At 35.5% G+C, this 21585-nt stretch overlaps 1 protein-coding gene across 2 annotated transcripts in view; it reads left to right on the forward strand.

Annotated features, from left to right (window-relative positions):
• The first annotated feature begins 1018 nt into the window (after positions 1-1018).
• PARP14 (poly(ADP-ribose) polymerase family member 14) overlaps positions 1019-21585 on the forward strand; it is a 63040-nt gene continuing 42473 nt past the window's right edge. The window contains exons 1-5 of one of the 2 annotated variants that reach the window (XM_074301387.1): positions 1019-1331; positions 12338-12468; positions 14463-14496; positions 15079-15315; positions 17977-18213. In XM_074301387.1, coding sequence (XP_074157488.1) covers positions 1142-1331; positions 12338-12468; positions 14463-14496; positions 15079-15315; positions 17977-18213 — 829 coding nt within the window. In that variant the 5' untranslated portion in view covers positions 1019-1141. Of the gene's footprint in view, positions 1332-5721; positions 6009-12337; positions 12469-14462; positions 14497-15078; positions 15316-17976; positions 18214-21585 lie in introns of those variants that run through there. The other variant, XM_074301388.1, reaches the window with a different exon arrangement.

Here is a 21585-nt window from a genome sequence, read left to right on the forward strand (position 1 = left end):
GATTTCTCTCCATCAATAGATCTCCAAGGAACAGAAGTAAACAATCTCAGAAATAAAACCTCCTTTGTTCCTAGACTTTATCACTTGGAAAAAGCTAAGACACTTAGTCAAAAGCCAACACAAGTGGGAATGGGCTAGATAAATAGCACTGATTTCCAGTGGCCTGGGTTTGAAAATTTCAGCTCAGTTCCTCAGTCCCAAAGGCAGCCAGCTAGGTGGTGCAGTGAATAGAGCACTGAGTCTGATGTCAGATTCAAATTCAGCCTCAGACATTAGCTGTGTGACTCTAAGCAAGAGATTTAAATTCTGTTTCCTTCAATTTTCTCAGCTGTAAAATGGGATGATAACAGTTCCTACCTCAAAAGAGTTTTGAGGATCAAATGAGATATTTGTTAAGCACTTAGCACTGTGCCTGGCACATGGTTCTGTTCCACATAAATATTTATTGCCTTCCCAGAGGGATCTTCCTGAGTCAACTTCTCTGAGTCTCATTTCCCTCGTTTTTAATATCAGGACGTTAATCCAGTTGATTTCTAAGTCTATTCTAGATATAAACCTATGAAAACCTATAAAGTTTGGGGGCTGAAAGGTGTCCTGGCTGGGTTTGTAAAGCTCTAGCTGAATTCAGAACGATATTCTACTAATAGAAACGCGCTGTCTTTTTTTAGAAAAGAAAAAGTTTTCTGGAAATTTGACAGTTTTATATGTAAATCCTCTTCCCTCAAACAAGATCTGGAAAACAAGCGCTCTCTTAGCCGAAATGTAAAGAGAAGGGGTTCTAGTCTAAAAGATGAGTTGGTACCGGAGGGAGGCTGAAGAAGATGCTTGTGGGGTCCAGGAGAACCTTCTGTCCCTCCCGCCAACATAGTCTTTGCTTAGCTGAAAAGGATCGTCTGCAACCGCCACATAAATGGAGTGCGAAAGTGGGAATAAGAAAGGAGCTTTTGGGGAAATGAAACTGAAAGTTCGCAAATTATCTCTGAGAAGGACGGAAGAGGGAGGGGGCGAGTTGGGTTAAGGCTCTGGGAAGGAGTTATGACTCCTCCCTTGCTAGAGCCTTCTCTGTTCCCCAGCTAGTCTAAGTTCCTGAACTGATTTTGCAGCCCCGGTACCCCTGCTCACGAGTCCCGAACCAGCCTCCATGGCCACTGACTGCGCTGCCCACAGCCCACCGTACCGGGTTCTGGTCCGGGTGTCTGCGAATTGTTCTAGACTGGAGAAGAAACTGCAAAAGTATTTCCAGAGTCCGCGAAAGTCCGGGGGAGGAGAGTGCACGGTCAAAGCCGGCCCCACCGAAGGCACTTTCTGGGTAGAATTTCTGGAAAAACAAGGTGAGGCGGAAGGGATTTGGGGGAGTCGCAGGGAAGAGACCAGCATAGGAGAGAAGACAGCGGCGGGGAGATGGAGTGATCTGGGATAGGGCACCAAAGTGAAACTCCACCTAGGCCAGGAGTAGAGCAATTGGAAAACAGGAATTGGATTAATAATAGAAAATAGGTTGCATTTATATAAATCCCACAGGGTTCCAGGCACTATACTAAACTTACAAATATTTCATTTAATCCTTGAAAAATCCTTTGGGAGGTAAGTGCTATTATTATTCCCATTTTATAATAGAGGAAACTGAGGCAGAAGTTAAGTAGCTTGCCCATGGTCCCATAATTTATAATTATCGGAGGCCACATGGGCACTCAGTTCTTGGATATGGGATATGGGATTTCTCTCCCCATTTCATTCGGGAACTCAAGATTACCACCAGGGAAGGTGAAGGATCCATCTTCTTTGTACCAGGTCAGTATAAATTCATCAGACTTGTGTGGTTTCACCTTCTGCTATGCTTAGAAAGTCAGAAACCTCGGAACAATACCACCCTTTGACCCACCGACTCTCTCTGGGAAGAAGTTCACTGAATATCCCAGTGCAAAAGGGAACTGCTAATGAAGCTGTCCTTAGAGGCTGGGTGGGGCGGGTTGGGGAGAGAGGGACCAAATTATGTCTGGATCATCTGGGTTCTTGCTATCCAATGCATTCCCCAAACTTTGACTGAGTGGATCCTGAATTTTCTCAGGATTACTTTACCATCCCTTGTTCCTCATATAGGCCACTTTCTGGAGTACAGGTTTAGTGAAGCTGCAGATTTGAATGATGATGATGTAGAAGAGATGAAAATAGATCATCTTTGATTACCCCAACGTTAATATTCTGAGCAATACAGTGTCCGAGTGTACAACTAGCAAAAGCAGACAAGGCAAATATAAAATTAAGAAATATTCTAGAACTTTATTGGCTTAGGAAGGTATGAATGATAAACTTTCTTTTAAAGTAAATGAAATTATCTATTTGATATCAGGATGCTGAAAAAAGCAGGATACTGGAATGGTGAATCTAATGATAAAGGAGTACTTCCAAACAATTTTACAATTCAGTTTCATAAACAAGTTAAGATTTTTATTCCATTCAGATGGTCCAGTCCACTCTTTTTTGGATAGGATTTGAGAGTGAAAGGGATGATACTATTGAAAAATTACTTGTTTCTTAATTTTCCTTAATCTCTGATACTGTTTGACCCACAATGACTTGCATAGAGATTGTCCAAGGGGCCTACCCAAGAGCTCAAAAGGCCCCTTCCTTCCATAGAATGTAGATATAATGACTTTTGGGGCCTCAGTAATTGGATTTTTATTTGAAGTCTTTTGGTTCTTGCCTCCATAAGAATTTCACCTTTATAACTTGTGCTATTAGTAATTCTGACTGCCAACTCCCTCCTTTCATTGAACTGCTCAGGAAGAACACGAGTTCTTTTACTAGTCACTGAGCATTCTGGGCCAGTTTACTTGAATCTTTCTTACGTTGACAATTTAGATGTTCCATGATGGTTAACAATAACTTTGGAATAATGTGAATAATAGACCTGGTTCTTTCTTGCTCTGTCAACCTCTCATGCTGTCTCCCAAACTCACCACTCGTTTACAAATGAGACTTTCTTTCTGTTCCACTGAGAAGCCCATCCATGCACTATCACAAGGGCACTGGCCAGAATGTGTCAGCAATATCTGGCCTTCATCCCATCTGTATTTGCATTCTCCTTTACTTTTAACCCTGGTATCAGGGTCAATGATGTTGTGTTCCTGCCATGGGCTGGATTTGATTCAGAGCTGATTCTCTGGTGATTTCAGTGTGATACAGGAATTTTAAAAGATACACAATGTCATTCAATTGTTAACAGAAGGAGGTTTATGCAAGCCAATAATAAGGGTATTCAACAGGGATATCATACTTCCCTTTCCCTCTGATAGACTGAACCCCCTCATTTCTATATGAAATGCCTTAATCATTCCAGAAAGGGTCATCAGGTCTTGGGACTCAGTCTGGTCTGCCGGGCTCTAATATATGTGGGCAAGCCTTATTATGCTCTAAGGTAAACAGATGTCACCAACTTGGCCTGAGGCCATCAGGAAGCTGCCACTAAGTGTCTTCAGTCTTAGTTGGCCAATCAAATCTTGGACATAGTTTTCTGTCCTTTCTGTAAGTCTTGGACCAATCAAATCTTGAACATAATTTCCTTTGTGGGGGAAAAAACCCACAAAACTACCTAACCTTAACCTACATGGTGGGAAAGGGAGAACTTTATAGATACTGTCATCTGCAATCTTGGTACAGAAGAATACAGGATAAATCACTCCTTCCTCCTGTTAGTGGAGGGGGGGGGGATAAAGGAGAGAGTGGAAAGCCTCTTCAGATGGATGATTTGCTTAATGGATTGTGTTGGTTATGTGGGACATTTCAACACTCTCTGTATGTATGTGTGTGTGTAAGACATCTGGAAATGACTGTATTACATAAACAAAAGGAATCAAAACAACTTCCTTTAAGAGAGAATGAGAGAGAGAGTAGGTGCTGAGGGCAAGAGTGCCTGCACAAATCCTTTTTCTTCTGAGATAGTAATCTACAGCATCCTCTAGCAGTCCAAAGTCATCACAGTCACTAAAACTAACCTTCATAAAGAACCCCTTTTAAATTTCTCAAAGAGCTGTTCTATGTCTTTTGATTCTCACAACAAAAATCAGAAGAAATAAAAAGAATAACCAGGGCCTACTTCACATGGTAATATGCTAACAAAAGTGAGAATACAAAAGAAATAAATATTTTTAAAATATTAAATAAGCAAATTAACTCAAGATCAAATAGAGATCTTAACATTAAAAGTAAGATGGGGCTTTTATTATTCTCATTTTATAGATAAGATATTTTTGCAGAGGATTATACAGGAAGTATGTGATGAAGGTTTTAAACTTAGGTTTTTCTGACTCCTATGTCCAGCAACCTGTCTGTCTTACTATCTCTTTAATTCTAGTAGTATTAAACAAAAATTTGTTTAAGTATTTAGAGTACCAACAATAAGTAGTAATAAGCAATAAAGAACAGATTAAGCATTTCAGAGTTTCACTCAGGTACTCAATGATTTTTTTTTTGGTTGTTGTTTGAATTTGTAGTCAACAAGCTTCTTTTATAGCTCTCCCCCCAACCCCCTTTAGTCATTACATCCAGAGACTTTCTTCCTGGTCCACTAGAATTCTCTTTCCCTCTTCCCCTCCCCCAAGAGCACCTTCTTCCTTGGACTTAGGTGGAAAACATCCTCTTTGCAAAAGGATGTGTATGTGACAGAAAGCCCATTTTATAAACCAGGAAGATCTATAATCACAATAGAACTCTGACTTCCTAACCAGAATTTTTTATCTTTATTTTTTATCTTTATCCCAAGGGATAGCTGCTACTAATCCCAGACAGCTTCCAAAAGCACTTGGCTTCTTGTTCCCCCTTTATCCACCTATTCTTGGTTTAGGTGAGAATAAATCCCAGTGTAATTCAGAGAAAAGGTGGAAGTTTTCAGGAAGAACAAGTCAACAGAATATAAAAACAATAGGAAAACCTTATTTTGTAGATTTCTTTTCCTAAGGTAGCAAACATTTGAACCATAAATTGCTGGCTGTAACCCTTCCTGAGAAACTTGAGTTCAGAAAAGTCAAGGGATCACAGATTTACTGCAACAGTAGGAATCTTGGAAGTCACTGAAATTCTAATTTGTCATTTTCTAGAAAAAGGAAACTGAAACAGGAGGCTTAAGTGAAACATGACTAGAATCAGCTGAGTTCTAAGAATTTGCTGGACCTATAGTTTTGAAAGAAGGAAGAGAGGAAGAAAAGAAAAAAAAAAGAGGAAAAAGGGGACTGAGAGGAGGGAAAAGATGAGGAAAGAAAAAAACAGAAAGAAAAAGGAACCAGTGTCACCAACTGTTAACTTTCTGTCAATCAAAAAGCCTTTATTAAGCACCTCCTATGTGCCAGGCACTGTGCTAAAGACTTTTAGAAGTTGAATCAAGAGAGAGAGTTTTTAAGGGAAGGAAGAGAGGAACATATTGGAAGACATGGTTGATTTTGCTGAATTGCCTTTTTTATCCTCAGGACATTTTCATTCTTTTTCAATGGGTTGTTTTTGGGTTACAGAGGAGAAAGCAATTTTTAAAAAGCTAGCCAGAGAGAGATCTTTAGGGGAAAAGAAAACTGAATTCAGCTCATACTATTGTCTTTATGTAAGGGTAGATCCAGTTTGCTGTTTTGCATTGAAGAGAATTCAAAGTACAATTTCTGAAAGTTGGAAGCTGACCAAGGGAAAATGGAATGCTTCCTGATGTTGAATACTTAATCACAGGAAAGCTATTTACAACCATAGGGTGAAAACTTAAGAGCTAGGGAGAGACTTTTGGGGGAAAATGAAAGAGAAAGTTTTTAAAGCCAGAGATTAGGTTCGGGGCTAGAGAGGAAGAATGGAGATATCAGATTCTTTTCCTCTGGGGCTGGATGGTCCCTGGGGTCCCAATCTCCCCAAGAAGTTGCTTAAGAGGTTGCAGTGTTACTTCCAGAGTCCCTGGAGATCAAGAGGGGGAGAGCGCGTGCTCACAACACAGACGGGCTGCTCTAAGATCCTTCTCCTCTTTTACCATGAGGAAGGTAAGTGAGGAAGGATAGTACAAATGAAGAGAACATCTAAACTAACTTCTTCCATTTGATAGAGAAATTGAGGCCAGAAGAGAAAAAGTCAGACAGTCATCGAGTATTTGTTAAGTTCTTGCTGTATCTAGGCACTGTGGTAAATTCAGGGTAAACAAAGCATGGTCACTGCCCTCCACAGCTATGTATTTAGAGTATATAGGAGTAATTTCAGATGGAAAGAACAAAAGAAGGGAAAGAACAGGATGGAGAGTGGACAGACAAGGCCTTTCATAGAAGGTGGCATCTGAGCTAAGTCTAGAAGGGAGCCAGGAGGTGGAGGTGAGGAGGAAAAACATTCTATTCCTGGGCCACAGCCATACAAAGTCACAGTAGTCACAGAATAGAGAAATGCATTTAAAATAGAAAATATAATCATAAAGTGTTGTATAGGAAAGTGATTTATCAACATAAATTAAGTGGCAGAGCCAAGATTAGAACCCAAATCTAATTGGAATCAAGAGCCTGGGTTAGATACTGTACTTCTCTTTACAGCCACTGTGACATTGGGCAAATTACTTAAACTGTAGAGACAGCATAGCCTTATCTTTAAAATAAAAGGGATGGACTAGTGACCACTAGGCCCCTTTCTCTTTCTTTTGAAAAATCAGTTATTTGTGATTTATTCAATATTTTGGTTACATGATGACCTTTGATTCAAAACCTATGAACTTAATGACCTTAAAATCAGTTTTACCCTTTAGAAAAAAATTGTCATTTGGTTGGGCAATTGCAAGCACTGTTCAGGCATGGTATCAACACACAGATGATCACTGGACCCTGGAGGGGGATTTCTACATTTGCTCCAACATTTACTCCTGAGTGGGGTTGAAGCTGGAAACACTCCCTATGTTTTGATCTGTGGGAATCACAGAAACTTTTTAAGGCTAGAGTGATATTCTAGGAAATAAGTAATTAAAATCATCCAGCAATAATATTAACTATAGATCTTTCTAATGGACTCACTCACTTGCTGAAAATAACTATAATACAAAGAAAAAATAAGGTCAAAAGTGTTCAAGGAACACATGGCTAGAGAGAATCTAGCTAGAGAGAATACCTCTGACACATTCAGCCAGTGGTCCTGGGCCTTAATCTCTCAGTGCCACTGGGTCCCTTTCCAAGTCACTCTAAACAAGTGTTGATTTGTTTTTGAAGTGGGAATGTCTTTGAGGAGGAACATCCTTCCCCAATGAAATCTCAGGTCAGGGATGAAAAGGAAAAAAATGGTCCAGAGTCCAAGTCAAGAGACTGGGAGTAAGGGATTTTACTCCTAGCTGGAGAGAAGGGGAGTGTCTGATGGGAGGATTTTCCTGAAATGGTGACTTCAAAAAAAAATGGATCTTGAAGGAATTAATGTGTTAATTGATAGATACAGATGGAAAGTAAATAGGGAGTCAGAATGTGTTATGTGATAACATAGCTCTTCCCCTTTTTCCATTCTTCTTATCCTTAAGGTTTAGCTCAAAGCAGATCCTAGAGACAAACCTAGGATAAGGGGATCAGAGATTGGGTTTTCCCTTGTTTATGGGATAAAATAAAAAGGTCTTAGATCAGCATTCAAGGCCTTATATTTCATGTACCCCTTTTTACTTATGGCAGTTAGGTGGTGGGTGACACTATACATAGAGTTAGGACCTGGAGTTAGGAAGACGTGAGTTCAAATTCTACCACAAACACTAGCAGTATGTCTATGAGTATGTCAGCTTCTGTCTGCCTCAGTTTTCACATCTGTTAATAAAAATAATAATTGTATCTCCCTCATGGGGTTGTTAAGATCAACTGATTTGACAGTTGATTGAATGTAGGATGGAAGGATCACTGATGCATTTGAGCTTTTGAGCCTGGAAGCTGAGTACCATCAAAAGAAATATGAAAATTAAAAAGCAGGATAGGTTTCTGGGAAATTTCTACTTCAGACTTTTGTTGGCAGATCTGGGATAAATTAAAGATACTCCTGGAAGAGACAGAACAGGAGCAGACAAAGAGATATATAATCAAATCAGCTGTTAATGAGTCAGTAAACAAGTATGTATTAAAAATGGTTATCATGTGCCTGACACTGCTCTAGATATTGGGGAAAACAGATAAAATGCTGCAAAATGGTCTAGGAAGAAGTAAAAGAAAAAGTACTTGGCAATTAAGAAATAATGGCCAGAAAAGGGAAATGATAAATGTTAGAGAAAATGTGGGAAAATTGGAACATTTATGCACTGTTAGTGGAGTTGCGAACATTCAAGAGAACAATTTGGACCTACACCCAAAGTGCAACCAAATTATGCATGCTCTTTGATCCAGCAATGCCACTGGTAGTTCTGTATTCCAAAGAGATCATTAAAAAGGGAAAAGGAGCTACATGACAATAGTCATACCAACTCTTTTTTGTTATGGCAGAGAAAAGGATATTGAAGGAATGACCATTTATTGGGGAATGACTAATAAAGTTGTGGTATAGGATTGTAGTGGAATGTTTTTATACTGTATGAAATGATGAGCAGGAGGATTTCAGAAAAACCTAGAAAGACTTACATGAATTGATGCTGAGTGAAGTGAGCAGAAAGGAGAATATTGTACATGGTAATAACAATATCATGTGGTGAATTATGACAGACTTAAATCTTTTCAGCAATACAATGGTCCAACACAATTCCTAAAAGCTCACAACCTTAGAAAGAACTATGGAGTATGAATGCAGATGGAAGCATACTATATCACTTTTTTGTTATTATATTTTCTTCATTTTTCCCTTTTGTTCAGTTTCTTCTTTCACAATATTCTAGTTGAAATAATGTTTAACATGATTTCACATGCATTACTTGTATCAAATTGCTCGATGTCTCGGGGAGGTGAGAAAACAGGAAGGGAAGGAGAAAAATTGAGAACTCAAAATTTTATTTAAAAAATGAAAGCTGAGGACTATCTTTGTATGTAATTGGAAAAATAATATTTTTAAAAAGAAGTTATGGCAACTCCAGGGAGAGCAACTTCAGTACAGTAGGAAGCCACATTGAAAAGTGAGTGTGTAAGGAAATGAAAGTGAGCAACATAGCCTACTCATGATAAAAATTTGACAGTTAAAAGGAGAATGAGAAGATTCTTACTTGAATAGATAACAAAATCAATGGGAAAGTTTTTTGTTTGTTTGTTTTTGGACAGGGCAAAACAAAGCATATTTATGGGCAGAAGAAAACAAGCCAACAGATAGGGAGAGACTAAAAATGAAAGAGAAAGTGAAAATAATTGAATGGAGCAAGGTAGAAAAGAGATTGGAAGAATAAGGAGATTCAATTTATAGTGTGAGATCAAAGGTGAAAGGAGAAAAGAGTGGAAGAATTAATAGTAGTTTTGAGGTGCTGCTGAGGAATGATGAAGACTATGGAGGGAATCAAGATAGAGCTAAAGATTTGGTTCCAGAAAGTTGGATATAGCCTTTGTGAGAAGCATGTTGAGAAGCATTTTTTGTGTAAAAACCGTTTTATTTTTAGGTTATGAAATTACCAATTTTATCTTTTTTGTTGAGTGTGTTAAATTTATATCTTGTTCTGATTCCCCTGACCACTAACACCACTTCTAGTCAGTATAATAAGTAAATTAATAAGAAGTCAGTATAAAGTAGCACTAACAGGAAGTAACATTGACAAAGGGGGACCTAGAAGTCATATATAAACCTTCCTAAAGATTTAAGAAGCATAATTTGCAAATTGTGTCTTCATCATTCCTCACTTCATATCCTTCATATACTATAGTTTGTTTAACCATTCTTCAATGGACATCTACTTTATGTTCAGTTCTTTACTACCACATAAAGTCTAAATATTTTGGTATATTTGGAGACTTTTTTTTTTTAACAGTGACATGCTCAGAATGCTATGTTGAGAGTCAGAAGAATCTGAGAATCAGACACAGATGCTTATTAATTATGTGACTTTGGCCAATCACATAATCATTGTTTGTCTCTGTTTCTTCATTTGTAAAATGGGGATGATAATAGCACCTACCTTCTAGGGTTGTTATGAGGATCAAATGAGATAATAATTGTAAAGTGCTTAGCATAGAGTCTTCCATATAGTAAATGCTACATCTATGTGAGCTATCATTGTTATATCTATTAAAGTATATGGCTAGATGTAAATTTTTTGAGTTTAAAAAGCATAGATCTTTTAGTTGGTTAGAGAAGAATTGAGAAAACACACCTTTTCCCTTTCTTTAAAGAGGACAATGAGTATAGAATATTGCATATAACATGATTTTGTCAAACTACTTTTCCCCCCTCTTTATTTTTTATTCATTGTTATAAAGCACATTTCACTGGATAAGGGAGGAGGAATGATCGGATATATTACTGATGGAGAAGCAAAAGATATCAAGAATAATAGGATTTTAAAAACAGTACAAACTTTTTACTTTTTAAAGATTACCACATAATGGACTTGGCTCTTTTCAACAATGAGGTGATACAAGGCAATTCAATAAACTTGTGATGGAAAGTGCCATCCGCATGCAGGGAGAGAACTATGGAGACTGAATGTGGATCAAAGTATGGTATTTTCACTTTTGTTGTTGTTGTTGTTTATTTGCTTGATTTTTTTCCTCTTATTTTTTCCCTTTTGATCTGATTTTTCTTGTGTTTCATTATGAATATGGACATATGTTTAGAAGAATTGCATGTGTTTAACCTACATTGGGTTACTTTGGGGAGAGGAAGAAAAATTTGCAACACAAGATTTTGAAAAGATGAATATTGAAAACTACCTTTGTATAAATTTGGAAAAATAAAATACCATTTAAAATTTTGATTGTTTTATTTTTCTGGTTACACATGTATATTTCTTTTTAAATACACATTTTTAATGAATCATATTGGGAGAAAAAAAATCATAACAAAAGGGAAAAACCATGAGAGAGGAAAAAAAACAAAAAAGAAATGAACACAAAATTCAATCTCCACAGTTCTCTTTCTGGATGCTGATGACATTTTCTATCCAAAGGGACTGTCTTAGATCACTGAAATCCTGTAAAGAACCAAGTCTTTCATAGTTGATCATTATATAATCTTGCTGTTATTGTGTACAACGAATTTCTGGTTCTTCTGGTTTCACTCAGCATCAGTTCATGTAAATATTTCCAGGCCTTTCTAAAACAGCTTGTACATCATTTTTCATAGAATAACAATAATCCATTATCATCATATACCACAACTTATTCAGCCATTTCTCAATTGATGAGCAACTACTCATTTTTCAATTCTTTGCTACCACAAAAGGAATTGCTACACAAACATTTTTGCACATGTGGGTACTTTTCTCTCCTTTATGATTTTCTTGTGATTCAGACCCAGTAATGGCACTGATAGGTCAAAGAGTATATGTGGTTTGATAGCCTTTTCAGCAAAATTCCAGATTGCTCTCCAGAATGGCTGGATCAGTTCACAACTCCACCAAAATTTATTAATATCCCAGTTTTCTCACATCCCTTCCAATACTTGTCATTATCTTTTTCTGTCATTTTAGCTAATCTGACACCTCAGAGTTATTTTAATTTGCATTTTTCTAAACAATAGTGATTTAGAACATTTTTTCATATGACTGTAGATGGCTTTAATTTCATCATCTGAAAATGTTTGTTCATATTCTTTGACCATTTATCAATTAAGAAATGACTTGTAGTTTTATAAATTTGACACAGTTATTTATATATTTTAGTATGAGATTTTTATCAGAAACACTGGTTGTAAAAAATTTTTCCCAGTGTTGTATTTCCCTTTTAATCTTATTTGTGTTGATTTTGTTTGTGCAAACCTTTTAAATTTAATGTTATCAAAGTTGTCCATTTTGTGTTTTATAATGTTCTCTAGTTCTTCTTTGGTCATAAATTCCCTTCTTCTCCAAAGATTTGATAAATAAATTATCTCTTGCTTTCCTAATTTAATTATGGTACCACCCTTTACATCCAAATCATGTTCCCATTTTGACTTTATTTTGTTATGGGTGTGAGATTTAGGACTATTCTGAGTCTGACATATTATTTTCCATTTTCCCTGGCAGTTTTTGTGAAATGGTGAGTTCTTATCCCAGAAGCTAAAGTTTGGGGGTTTATCAAATAGTATGTTACTATAATTATTGATTGTTGTGTCATGTATATCTGTTTCACTAATCAGTCACTCTGTTTCTTAACCAGTACCAAATGGTTTTGATGACTGTTGCTTTATAACAAAGTTTTAGGTCATAAAATACTATTTTTAAAAAAGAATATTACCACATTATGATCTTGGTTTTTCCTGTGTTTTTCAGCAAGGCAACGAGTTTTGGAAAGAGAAAAGCATGAATTAGAATTGCCAGGAGAAGAAAAGTTGAGGCTCACTGTCAGATTGCCTACAGCAAAGGATGAGGATGAAGGCAATGAAGAACAAATCTCAACTGAAGTAAATATACCTTATAATATGATTAAAAAGGAAATTGGGTATTTTTTTCATATATTTGGGGTGGAATTCAGGAGAAAAATGCTCCCTGAAAGCAGGAAAAATGTATGAAATTGAGAAGTACGTATTCTTGCCCATGTTGAAAAAAGCAAGTGCTTACTAGGGTAAAGAAACCAAAACAACTTTTTAGAGGGAATTGAAAACTAAGACCAGCACATTCCTTGGTCTTCAGCCTTCTAGAATCTTTATTTTCCTTCAATGCTTAGGTGAGAGGTTACCTCATAGACCAAGATTGCTCCTGATTCCCACTCTTCTCCCCCCAGACATTAGTTGTCCTTATCTCTAATAATCATTTTGTATACATTTTGTATTTCTTTACCTCTCCTTTATCCTCCCAGTAGAATATGTTTGAGGGTAGGAACACTATGCCTTCAAGGATCTAGAGCATTGCCTCACACAAAAGAGATGTTTAATAAATGCTTGTTGAACTTAAGGAGACTCGGGGTTGAATAAATATAGTTGGAGAATGGAAAAAAGTGATGAATTTTATAAATTTCAAATCTAGAACATATATGGAACACTGTCCATGGGAAATTCAATTGAATTCAATTTTTAAAATTATATTTCTATTTTTATAATAGAAATTTTTATAATTAACAGACATTTATTTTTCTCTTCCTTCTCTTCCTCATTATAAAAGAAAAACAAGATCCTTGTAAAAGTTAAAGCAAAACAAATTTCCATGACAGTCAAGATGACTGTATACAGAAAGAAATACAACCTTGTTCCCTAAACCTACCTCTTTTATAAAGATCTAGTAAATACACCAGACTAAAGCCTAACATAAATGGAGTATGAAAGTAGGAGTCAAAGAGCAGTTGGGTGGCAGAATAGATAGAGATTAGGTTTGGAGTCAGGAAGCTCATCTTCCTGAGTTCAAATCAGGCTTCAGACACTATTTATCTGTATGACCTTAGACAAGTATTTGACCCTGTTTACCTCAGTTCCTTATCTATAATATTATTTGGAGAATATCTTTGCTAAAAAAAATCCCAAACAGATATGATTGAAATGACCAAATCAAAAGTAAGAGTCTACCTAATAAGAAGGGTATAATGAATTTCACTCTGATCAGAACTTGTTTAAGAAGGGAAGAATACACATATATACAAACAATTCAGTACAGAAATACATTCTATTCAATAAGCAAATAAGAAGGAAAGAGGTTAGGTGAAGGAAAAGGAAAGGAATAAGAATGAGTGTAGGTTGAGAAAAGGATTAATCAGAAACAAAAAACTTTTAAAAACAGGTAGGAAAAGTATCAGAAAATAAAGAATACGCAATTAATAATTCTAATTGTGAATGTAAATAGGATAAACTAACTTGTCAAATAAAAGAGGATAACAAAATTGATTGGAAACCAGAATTCAAGAATAAGTGGTTTACAAGAAGAACATTTGAAACAGAAAAGTACATACAGATTTAAAGTAAGAGGCTGAAATAGAATCTATCACAGTTTAACTGGTTAAAAAAAATTAAGAGGTAGTAATCATCTGGACAAAGCAACAGCAAAAATAGATCTAATTAAAATAGATTACACATTTCTGCTGAAAGGTACTAAAGAAAATTAGTACCAATACTAAAAACATTTTACCAATTGTCATAAAATCTAAATACTAAAAGAAAGCTAAATGAATTATAAAGAAAATGGAAAATAAAATTACGTTAGAGAATGTCAACTTAGTCCTCTTAGATGCAGATAAATCTAACAAAAAAGGACTTAAATACAATTATAGAAAAATTAGATATGACAGAACATTGGATCTTTGTCTTACATTATAAATTTATTGATTTCAGATAACTACAGTATTGAGTATATTTGTTTCCTGCTGGTACTCTAGGCAGATGACAGATGTGTTTTTAAGTATAGAGGAATTTTCCTTAATATATGATTCTTTTTTGTTGTTTTTGTTTGTTTGTCTGTTTTTGGCCTTTAGGAATCTACAATCAAAGACAGAGTCCAAGGACAAGGTAACATTTCAGCTTGAATAAGTCTGATGTACATACAGCAAGTAAATTTTTTTCCTCATTAAATTTCAGTTTATCTTTACTGATTTTCAATAGTCTTGTATATGAATGACTTAGGATGGCAAAGAATCTAAATATGTTCATGTCAATACAATTTCTAATTGATTATTCCATATGAAACCATCCTTTCTCCCAACTATTCTCTTTCTTTCCTTGAGAAGCTTTATTGAGTTTTGTTTTGTTTTGTTTTGGCCTTTGTTTTGTTTTGTTTTGTTTTTTAGCAATTAGCTGGCCATGGATGAGATCCAGAAGTTAGTCTAGCTTTTTAATCTCAATTTTTTCCCCTAATTGCCACAAGACAAAACTCCATTGACTGGAAATTAAAAATTTAACTTAAAGTAAACATTTGTTTAAAAGGTAATGGACTTTCTGAGCAAGCTCATTGCTGTTTTCAGTTTCAGAGAACATCTGTTTTTAGCTGATTTACTCCCAATATTAAAAAGTGACATGAATAATATAACCTTTTGTTTCTGGCAAGATTGTTTGTGATCCCCATTAGGAATATGTTTATGTCCTTAAAACTAGGTGTATCAGAAGACCAATACACAAAGGTTTCACTGGATGAGACAGAGGACACCTTCAAAGGCTCTGAAAATGTTCCTTCTTTGGTTGCACTTAAAAATCTCCAAGATCTGGTGGATGAATATTTTCTAGTTTTGTTGGTGGAGAGCATTAGTGGTCTATCAAAAACTGAAGGAGATTTTGAAGTAGAAGTCATTCCAGAAGCAGAAGCTGCTGTGTTTACCTTTCTGAAACATATTGGTAAGATTGAGTAAAAAATTAGAAAATAGTCATCAGCAAATAGTCTGAAAAATGTCTGAAAATTGTGATTAGCAAAAAAAATGGGCCATTGAAATGCCCTTTTGGGCTATTTGCAATAATCTTTCTGTCTCTCAATAAAAGAAGACTTGGAAGACTTAGACAGGTAAGTAGTAATAGTGGATAGAATGCTGGATTTTGGACTCATCTGAATAAACATCTTACCTTAGATACTAGCTATGTGACCCTGGCCACATCACTTGTTGTCTTTGAGACTTAATTTCCTCCCCTATAAAATGTCAGGGTTGAACTTCATGGTCTTTAAGGTCTGTTTCAACTCTCAATTTACTAGGCTTTAAGTCTGGTATATTTACTAAATCCTTATAAAAGGAGTAAGTTGAGGGAAGTAGGTTGTATTTCTTTCTGTATTCAGTTTGATTGTCTTGGGAATTTGTTTTGCTTTTACTTTTACAAGGATCTTGTTTTCCTTTTGTAATGAGGAAGAGAAGGAAGAGAAAAATAAATGTCTGTTAATTGAAGAAATAGAAATACAATTTTAAAAATTGAATTCAACTGATAAAATTACTAAGATATCTTAATATCTTGAATTTATCAACTTTGTAGGAAGCTGATTTTTCACTACAAAGTTATGCTTATGCTTTTGTTGTTGTTGTTGTTGTTTGTTTTTCTTGGCTGGGATGATTGGGGTTAAGTGACTTGCCCAGGGTCACACATCTAAAAGTGTTAGGTGTCTAAGAGCAGGTTTGAACTCAGGTCCTCCTGACTTCAGAACTGGTGCTCTATCCACTGCGCCACCTAGTTGTCCCATGTTTTAATAGGAAATGGGACTTTATCATTATGAGCTGTATGTGTATTGTGAAATGATAGCAGCTATTATTTATAGAACATATGAAGATTTTTAAAAACACTTTACTTATATTACTTCATTTGAACCTCATACTTTAAAAGAGATTCTGCAGTTATTTTATTCCCATTTTACAAATGAGAAGAGAAGCTGAAGTAAATTACCTGGGGTCAAACACTTAGTGTTAGAGGAAGGATTTGAATTTGGCTCTTGATAGCAGCTCTAACATTCTATTTACTTCATCACAATGTAAGTGCAAAGTGAAAAGTATAATGAAGACAAAGGGGAAAAACTTTTAGAAGTATAAAAAATTTCATAGGGAAAATGACTCTAGAGCCCAGAATCTGAGGATCCAGGCATTTTAAACTAGTGAAGACAGAAAAATCAGAAGTAAATTCATGGTCTCTCTAAATTGGAGGGCTCTAGTACAAATAGTTAGGGGCAGCTAGGTGGCCCAGTGGATAGAGTGCTGGGATTGGAATCAGGAAGACTCATATTCCTGAGTTCAATTCTGGCCTCAAACTCTAGGCAAGTCATATTATTTCACTCGCCTGGGGAAAAAATACTTTTGTGTTGTAAATTTATTCATCTCCAAATATAAACATTGTCATGTAGAAAGAAAAAACAAAAAAAATTGCCTATGAAACTTAATTTTAATTTTAAGTGTATTAAAATTAATGAGGTAATAACAAAATTGTTGGAGCAGCTGCATGACATCTAATTGATTATAAGAACACTGAAATTTATATAATGCTTCAAAGTATGTTGGTTTGGAGTCATCTCTCTGAGTTAAATTCTGGCCTCACACACTTAATAGCTTTATGACCCTAGCCATAATCGCATAATTTTTTTTTTTTTGCTTCATTTTCTTCATCTGTTAAAAAAATGAGCTGGAGAAGGAAATGTCAAACTACTCCAGTATCTTCCTTCCCCCCTGCCAAAAAAAAAAATGAACCAAATGAAGTTATGAAAGGCTGTCATAATTGAAATAATTGAATAACAACAGAACAAAATCGACCTGTTTTTGTCCTTATTAACTCCATTTCCCCCCAATTTCCCTACAGTTTTATATCCTCAATTCACTGTATATATTACATTTTCTAGCCAAAGCAACAATTCCCTATCCCCATCTCTCTCCCCCACTCACTTCTAACTCATTATGTCTGCTCAGGCCATCCTCATCTTGGTATGGATGCCAGGTCTATTTTTGAAGTCCCTCCCTTTCCTTAAGACCCAGGTGAGGTGCTACTTTGCCTGACTCACTCAGCTGAAAAAATTCTCTTCCTCTTACTTCTCAAAACACTTAGCCCACTTCTGCATTGTATAGTTACTTAGATAGTATATGATTGTAAATTTATATTTATCTAATAGTATATTTCCCTCTTATTAGATTGTAAGCTCCTTGAAATCAGAATATATGTCCTATCAATCATCATATGTCTCTAGCACACAGCACAGTACTAGAACATGAGTATTTTTTAAAATGTTGTTGAATTAAAAACCAACTATTAGTATTCAGTAAATAGTAATTAATGGTTGAACAGGATAGTAATTGGCAGAGGATCAGTGGATGATCTCTGTCAAAAGAAGTCCACTTTGCTTAACCAGAAGGAGCTTCCAAGTACAACACAAGTACAGAAGTATATATCTTCCACATCCATGATTTTATCCTGGAGGCTATTTTAGAAGTGGAATTCTCACCTAGATATCTTCCCTTTGGCTTCTCATTTTTCAATTAGTTTTCTTCCAGAATAACAGGCTTAATAATGCACTAATGATCATTTTGTTTTTCTTCATAGACATAAAGAAATTTGTTGATCGTTGTTCTCAAAACCAAGTAGTCCAAGAAAAAAAGATTTTAGTAGAACCGCTGGAAGAGACAAGAATAATCCTGGTGGAAAATTTGCCCCCCAATGTTAATGAAACTTATATCATGCTTTTCTTTGAAAATCCTAAAAATGGAGGGGGACCAATAACCAAAGTCCAGTCTTTCCCAAAGGACAATTCAGCCCTGATTCAGTTTTCTGAATGCAAAGGTAATAATATTTATTGCTATTTTTTCTCAGTAATATTTAATTTTTCCAAATATGAGTAAAGATCATTTTCAACATTTGCTTCTGTAAGATTTTGTCCAAATTTTTTTATTCCTCCTTTTATCTCTCTACTCCTCAAGAAAACAAGCAATCTGATACCGGTTATACATGTACAAATTTTTTTATTAGTTTTCTTTTTTAAAAAAATTATTATAGCTTTTTATTTACCAGATATATGCATAAGTAATTTTTCAGCATTGACAATTACAAAATCTTTTGTTCCAACTTTTTCCCTCCTTCCCCCCCACCCCTTCCTCCAGATGGCAGGTTGACCAATACATGTTAAATATGTTAAAGTATAAGTTAAATACAATATATGTATACATGTCCATACAGTTATTTTGCTGTCATGTACAGTATTTTTAAACATATTTCCATATTTGTCATATTGTGCAAGAAAAATCAGACCAAAAGTATGAGAAAGAAAAATCAAGCAAAAAAAGCTAAAAATACTATGCTTCACATTCAATCATAGTTCTCTTTCTGCATGCAGATGGCATTTTCTATCCCAAGTCTACTAGAAATGTTTTGGATCACCACTTTGCTGAGAAGAGCCAAATCTATCACAGCTGATCGTAACATAATCTTACTATTACTGTGTACAATGTTCTCCTGATTCTGCTCACTTTACTCAGCTTCAGTTCGTGTAAGCATTTCTAGGCCTTTCTGAAATAAGATGGCTCCTCATTTCTTATAGGACAATATTATTTCATTACATTCACATACTACAATTTGGTCATTCCCTAATTGATGGGTATTCAACTCTACAAATATTTTTGCACATGTGGATCCTTTTCCCTCTTCTATGATCTATCTATTGCTTATTTAATCCTGCTTTCCAATTAAAAAAACCCTAAAACAATTGGTATTTACTTGATTGAAACATCATTGAAAATTTTTAAAAATATTTTAAAGTTTGCAAAGATTTTTATGTACATTATCTGATCCTTTTGAGATAGGGACTGTAAGTATGTTACAGATGAGCGAATGGATTCATGGAGTTTAATTTGCTCATAGTCATATAGTAATTAAGGTTAAAAGGCTGGATTCAAATCCAGCTCTGATTCTAAGGCTAGTCCTCTAACCACTCAGATCTGCTTAGAGTTACTATTATATTCATTTTACGCATGACAGAACCGGGACCCAGAGAGACTAAATGACTTGCCAATGGTCATACTATTAGCAAATATCAGAAGATCAAGTCCTGCATTTTACCTTCACACTATGAAGTCAGCTCAGAGATTATGCTTAGAATGAGGCTTATCTAAACTGAGAAGGCAGCTTTATGAAAGGGGATTTTATGCGGAGTCACCAGGAAAACTAAGCTTTCCACTTGGAATATGGCAAGACTTCTCTGAAGGTTTAGAGGATAACTGATTTCTGGAGGTACTAAGAATAAGATAGGAATCTTACCATAGAACTATGGGCTCTTATGAATTAGGCATTTGGAGTCAGGTTCTAATTGGGTAATTATGTTAATTTGAGTCTGAGGAATAGGGAAAATGTTGCTCTCTACATTGTGGGAAGGTAAAAATAGGGGCATGATTTAGGGGGAAGGGTAAAGAAGTCACTTTGGGACATATTCTTGAGTTTAAGGTAATTACTGTACATTCAGTTTGAGATGTCAAAAAGGCAGTTGCAGATATAAGATAGGAAGGCAACAGAGAGTTTGGGCCAAGATAGATTGATCTGAGAATCATCCTAGAAATGGAAATCAAATCTATGAGAGTTTATGAGATGATCAAATGAAGTAGTATAGCAGAGAAAAGAACAGCGCTCCGAACAAAGCTCTTCTAGAGGGTGTGATTTAGAAAATGATCCGTCAAAAGAGTCAGAAGTGGCCAAATAGATCTGATAAAAACTAAAATAAAATGGCGTCCCTAAAACTTCAAGAGAACAAAGTATAGAGATGGAGAAAGTGGTCAGAAGTGTCAAAGGCTGTAGAGAGGTCAAGAAGAATGAGGGTAGAGAAAATGTTAATGGATTTGGCAACTAGGAGATCATTAGTAATTTTGGAAAATCATTTTAGTGGAATGATAATGTTGGAAGCTGAATTATAAAAACCTAAGTAGAGAATGGGAGGAGATAGAGCAGTGGCAACTATTATAGATTGCCTTTTTGGGGAGGTTAGCTACAGGGACAGAAGAGATATAGGACAATAAGAAGGATCAAGTACAAGGGTACTTTTTTCAGGATGGAGGAGAAAAAGTCATGTTTGTAGGTAGTAAGGAAAATAAGGATGAAAAAGAAGGCAATCTGTCAGAGGAGATGGAATGAAGTGAGATCATTTGAATAAATAGAGGAACTAGTCTTGGAAAGGAATAAGTATATTTCATCATCCAAGAGAGGGATGAAGGAGGAACAAGTATCAGAGGATGATAGGAAATGAAGAAGATGGGAGAAAGGTCCTATTAACTGTTAATTATTACCTATTAATCCTATTATTATCTGGGGGCTTCTTTTTGTGCTTCCTAAGGATAGCCAGTGATTGGCCAGGAAATAAAATGTGTACGAACAGACAAACATCAATATTTTCCATTAAGAAAAGTTTTCTGATCCTGTGTCAATATTCACCATTAGTATTTATTAAGCACCTACTAAGTGCAAGGAACTGCTAAGAACTGAGGCTACAAAGAAAAGCAAAGAATAGTCCCTGCTCTTAAGGAGCTCATGGTCTAAAAGAGAAGATAACAAACACAAAAATGTACAAATAGCTATGAACAGGATAAATAAGAAATAACTAGTGGAGGAAAATTAGTGTTTAACTAGTGTTAAGGAGGATTGGGGAAAGCTTCTGGTAGAAGATAGTATTTTAATTAGGACTTAAGAAAGCCATGCATATCGACCAGCAGAGAAGAGGAAGGAAAGCATTCCAAGCATGGCAGGTAGCCAAAGAATATGTCTAGAGAAGAGAGATGGAGTGTCTTGTTGGTAGAGTAGCAAAGAGGCCAATAACTACACTATATATTGCTTCTAAATCTCTTCCACAAACAAAAAACATACTAATCATTTGTAGTTCCATGCCAAGCATAAAACATATATAGCTACACAAAGACACATGTATGTCTGCCACAATTAATGTAATTGTTGGCTGTAGTCCTAATGCAATAGTGTCTTAGCATGTTCAGAATCACATTAATTTAACACCGTGAGGTTCAACTTAAGATACAGTTTTAGCACAACTTTATCTCAACATAATTTTTAACTTTTAAGAATTTTTTGAAATCATAAATTCACCTTTGGTATGCTACCACTTTCATAACTCATGGAGAGATCTGTGCTTCTTTATTTATTATTTTTCAGGTGTTTACTTTT

This window comes from Sminthopsis crassicaudata, chromosome 3 (genome assembly GCF_048593235.1).
Source record: "Sminthopsis crassicaudata isolate SCR6 chromosome 3, ASM4859323v1, whole genome shotgun sequence".
NCBI lineage: Eukaryota > Metazoa > Chordata > Mammalia > Dasyuromorphia > Dasyuridae > Sminthopsis > Sminthopsis crassicaudata.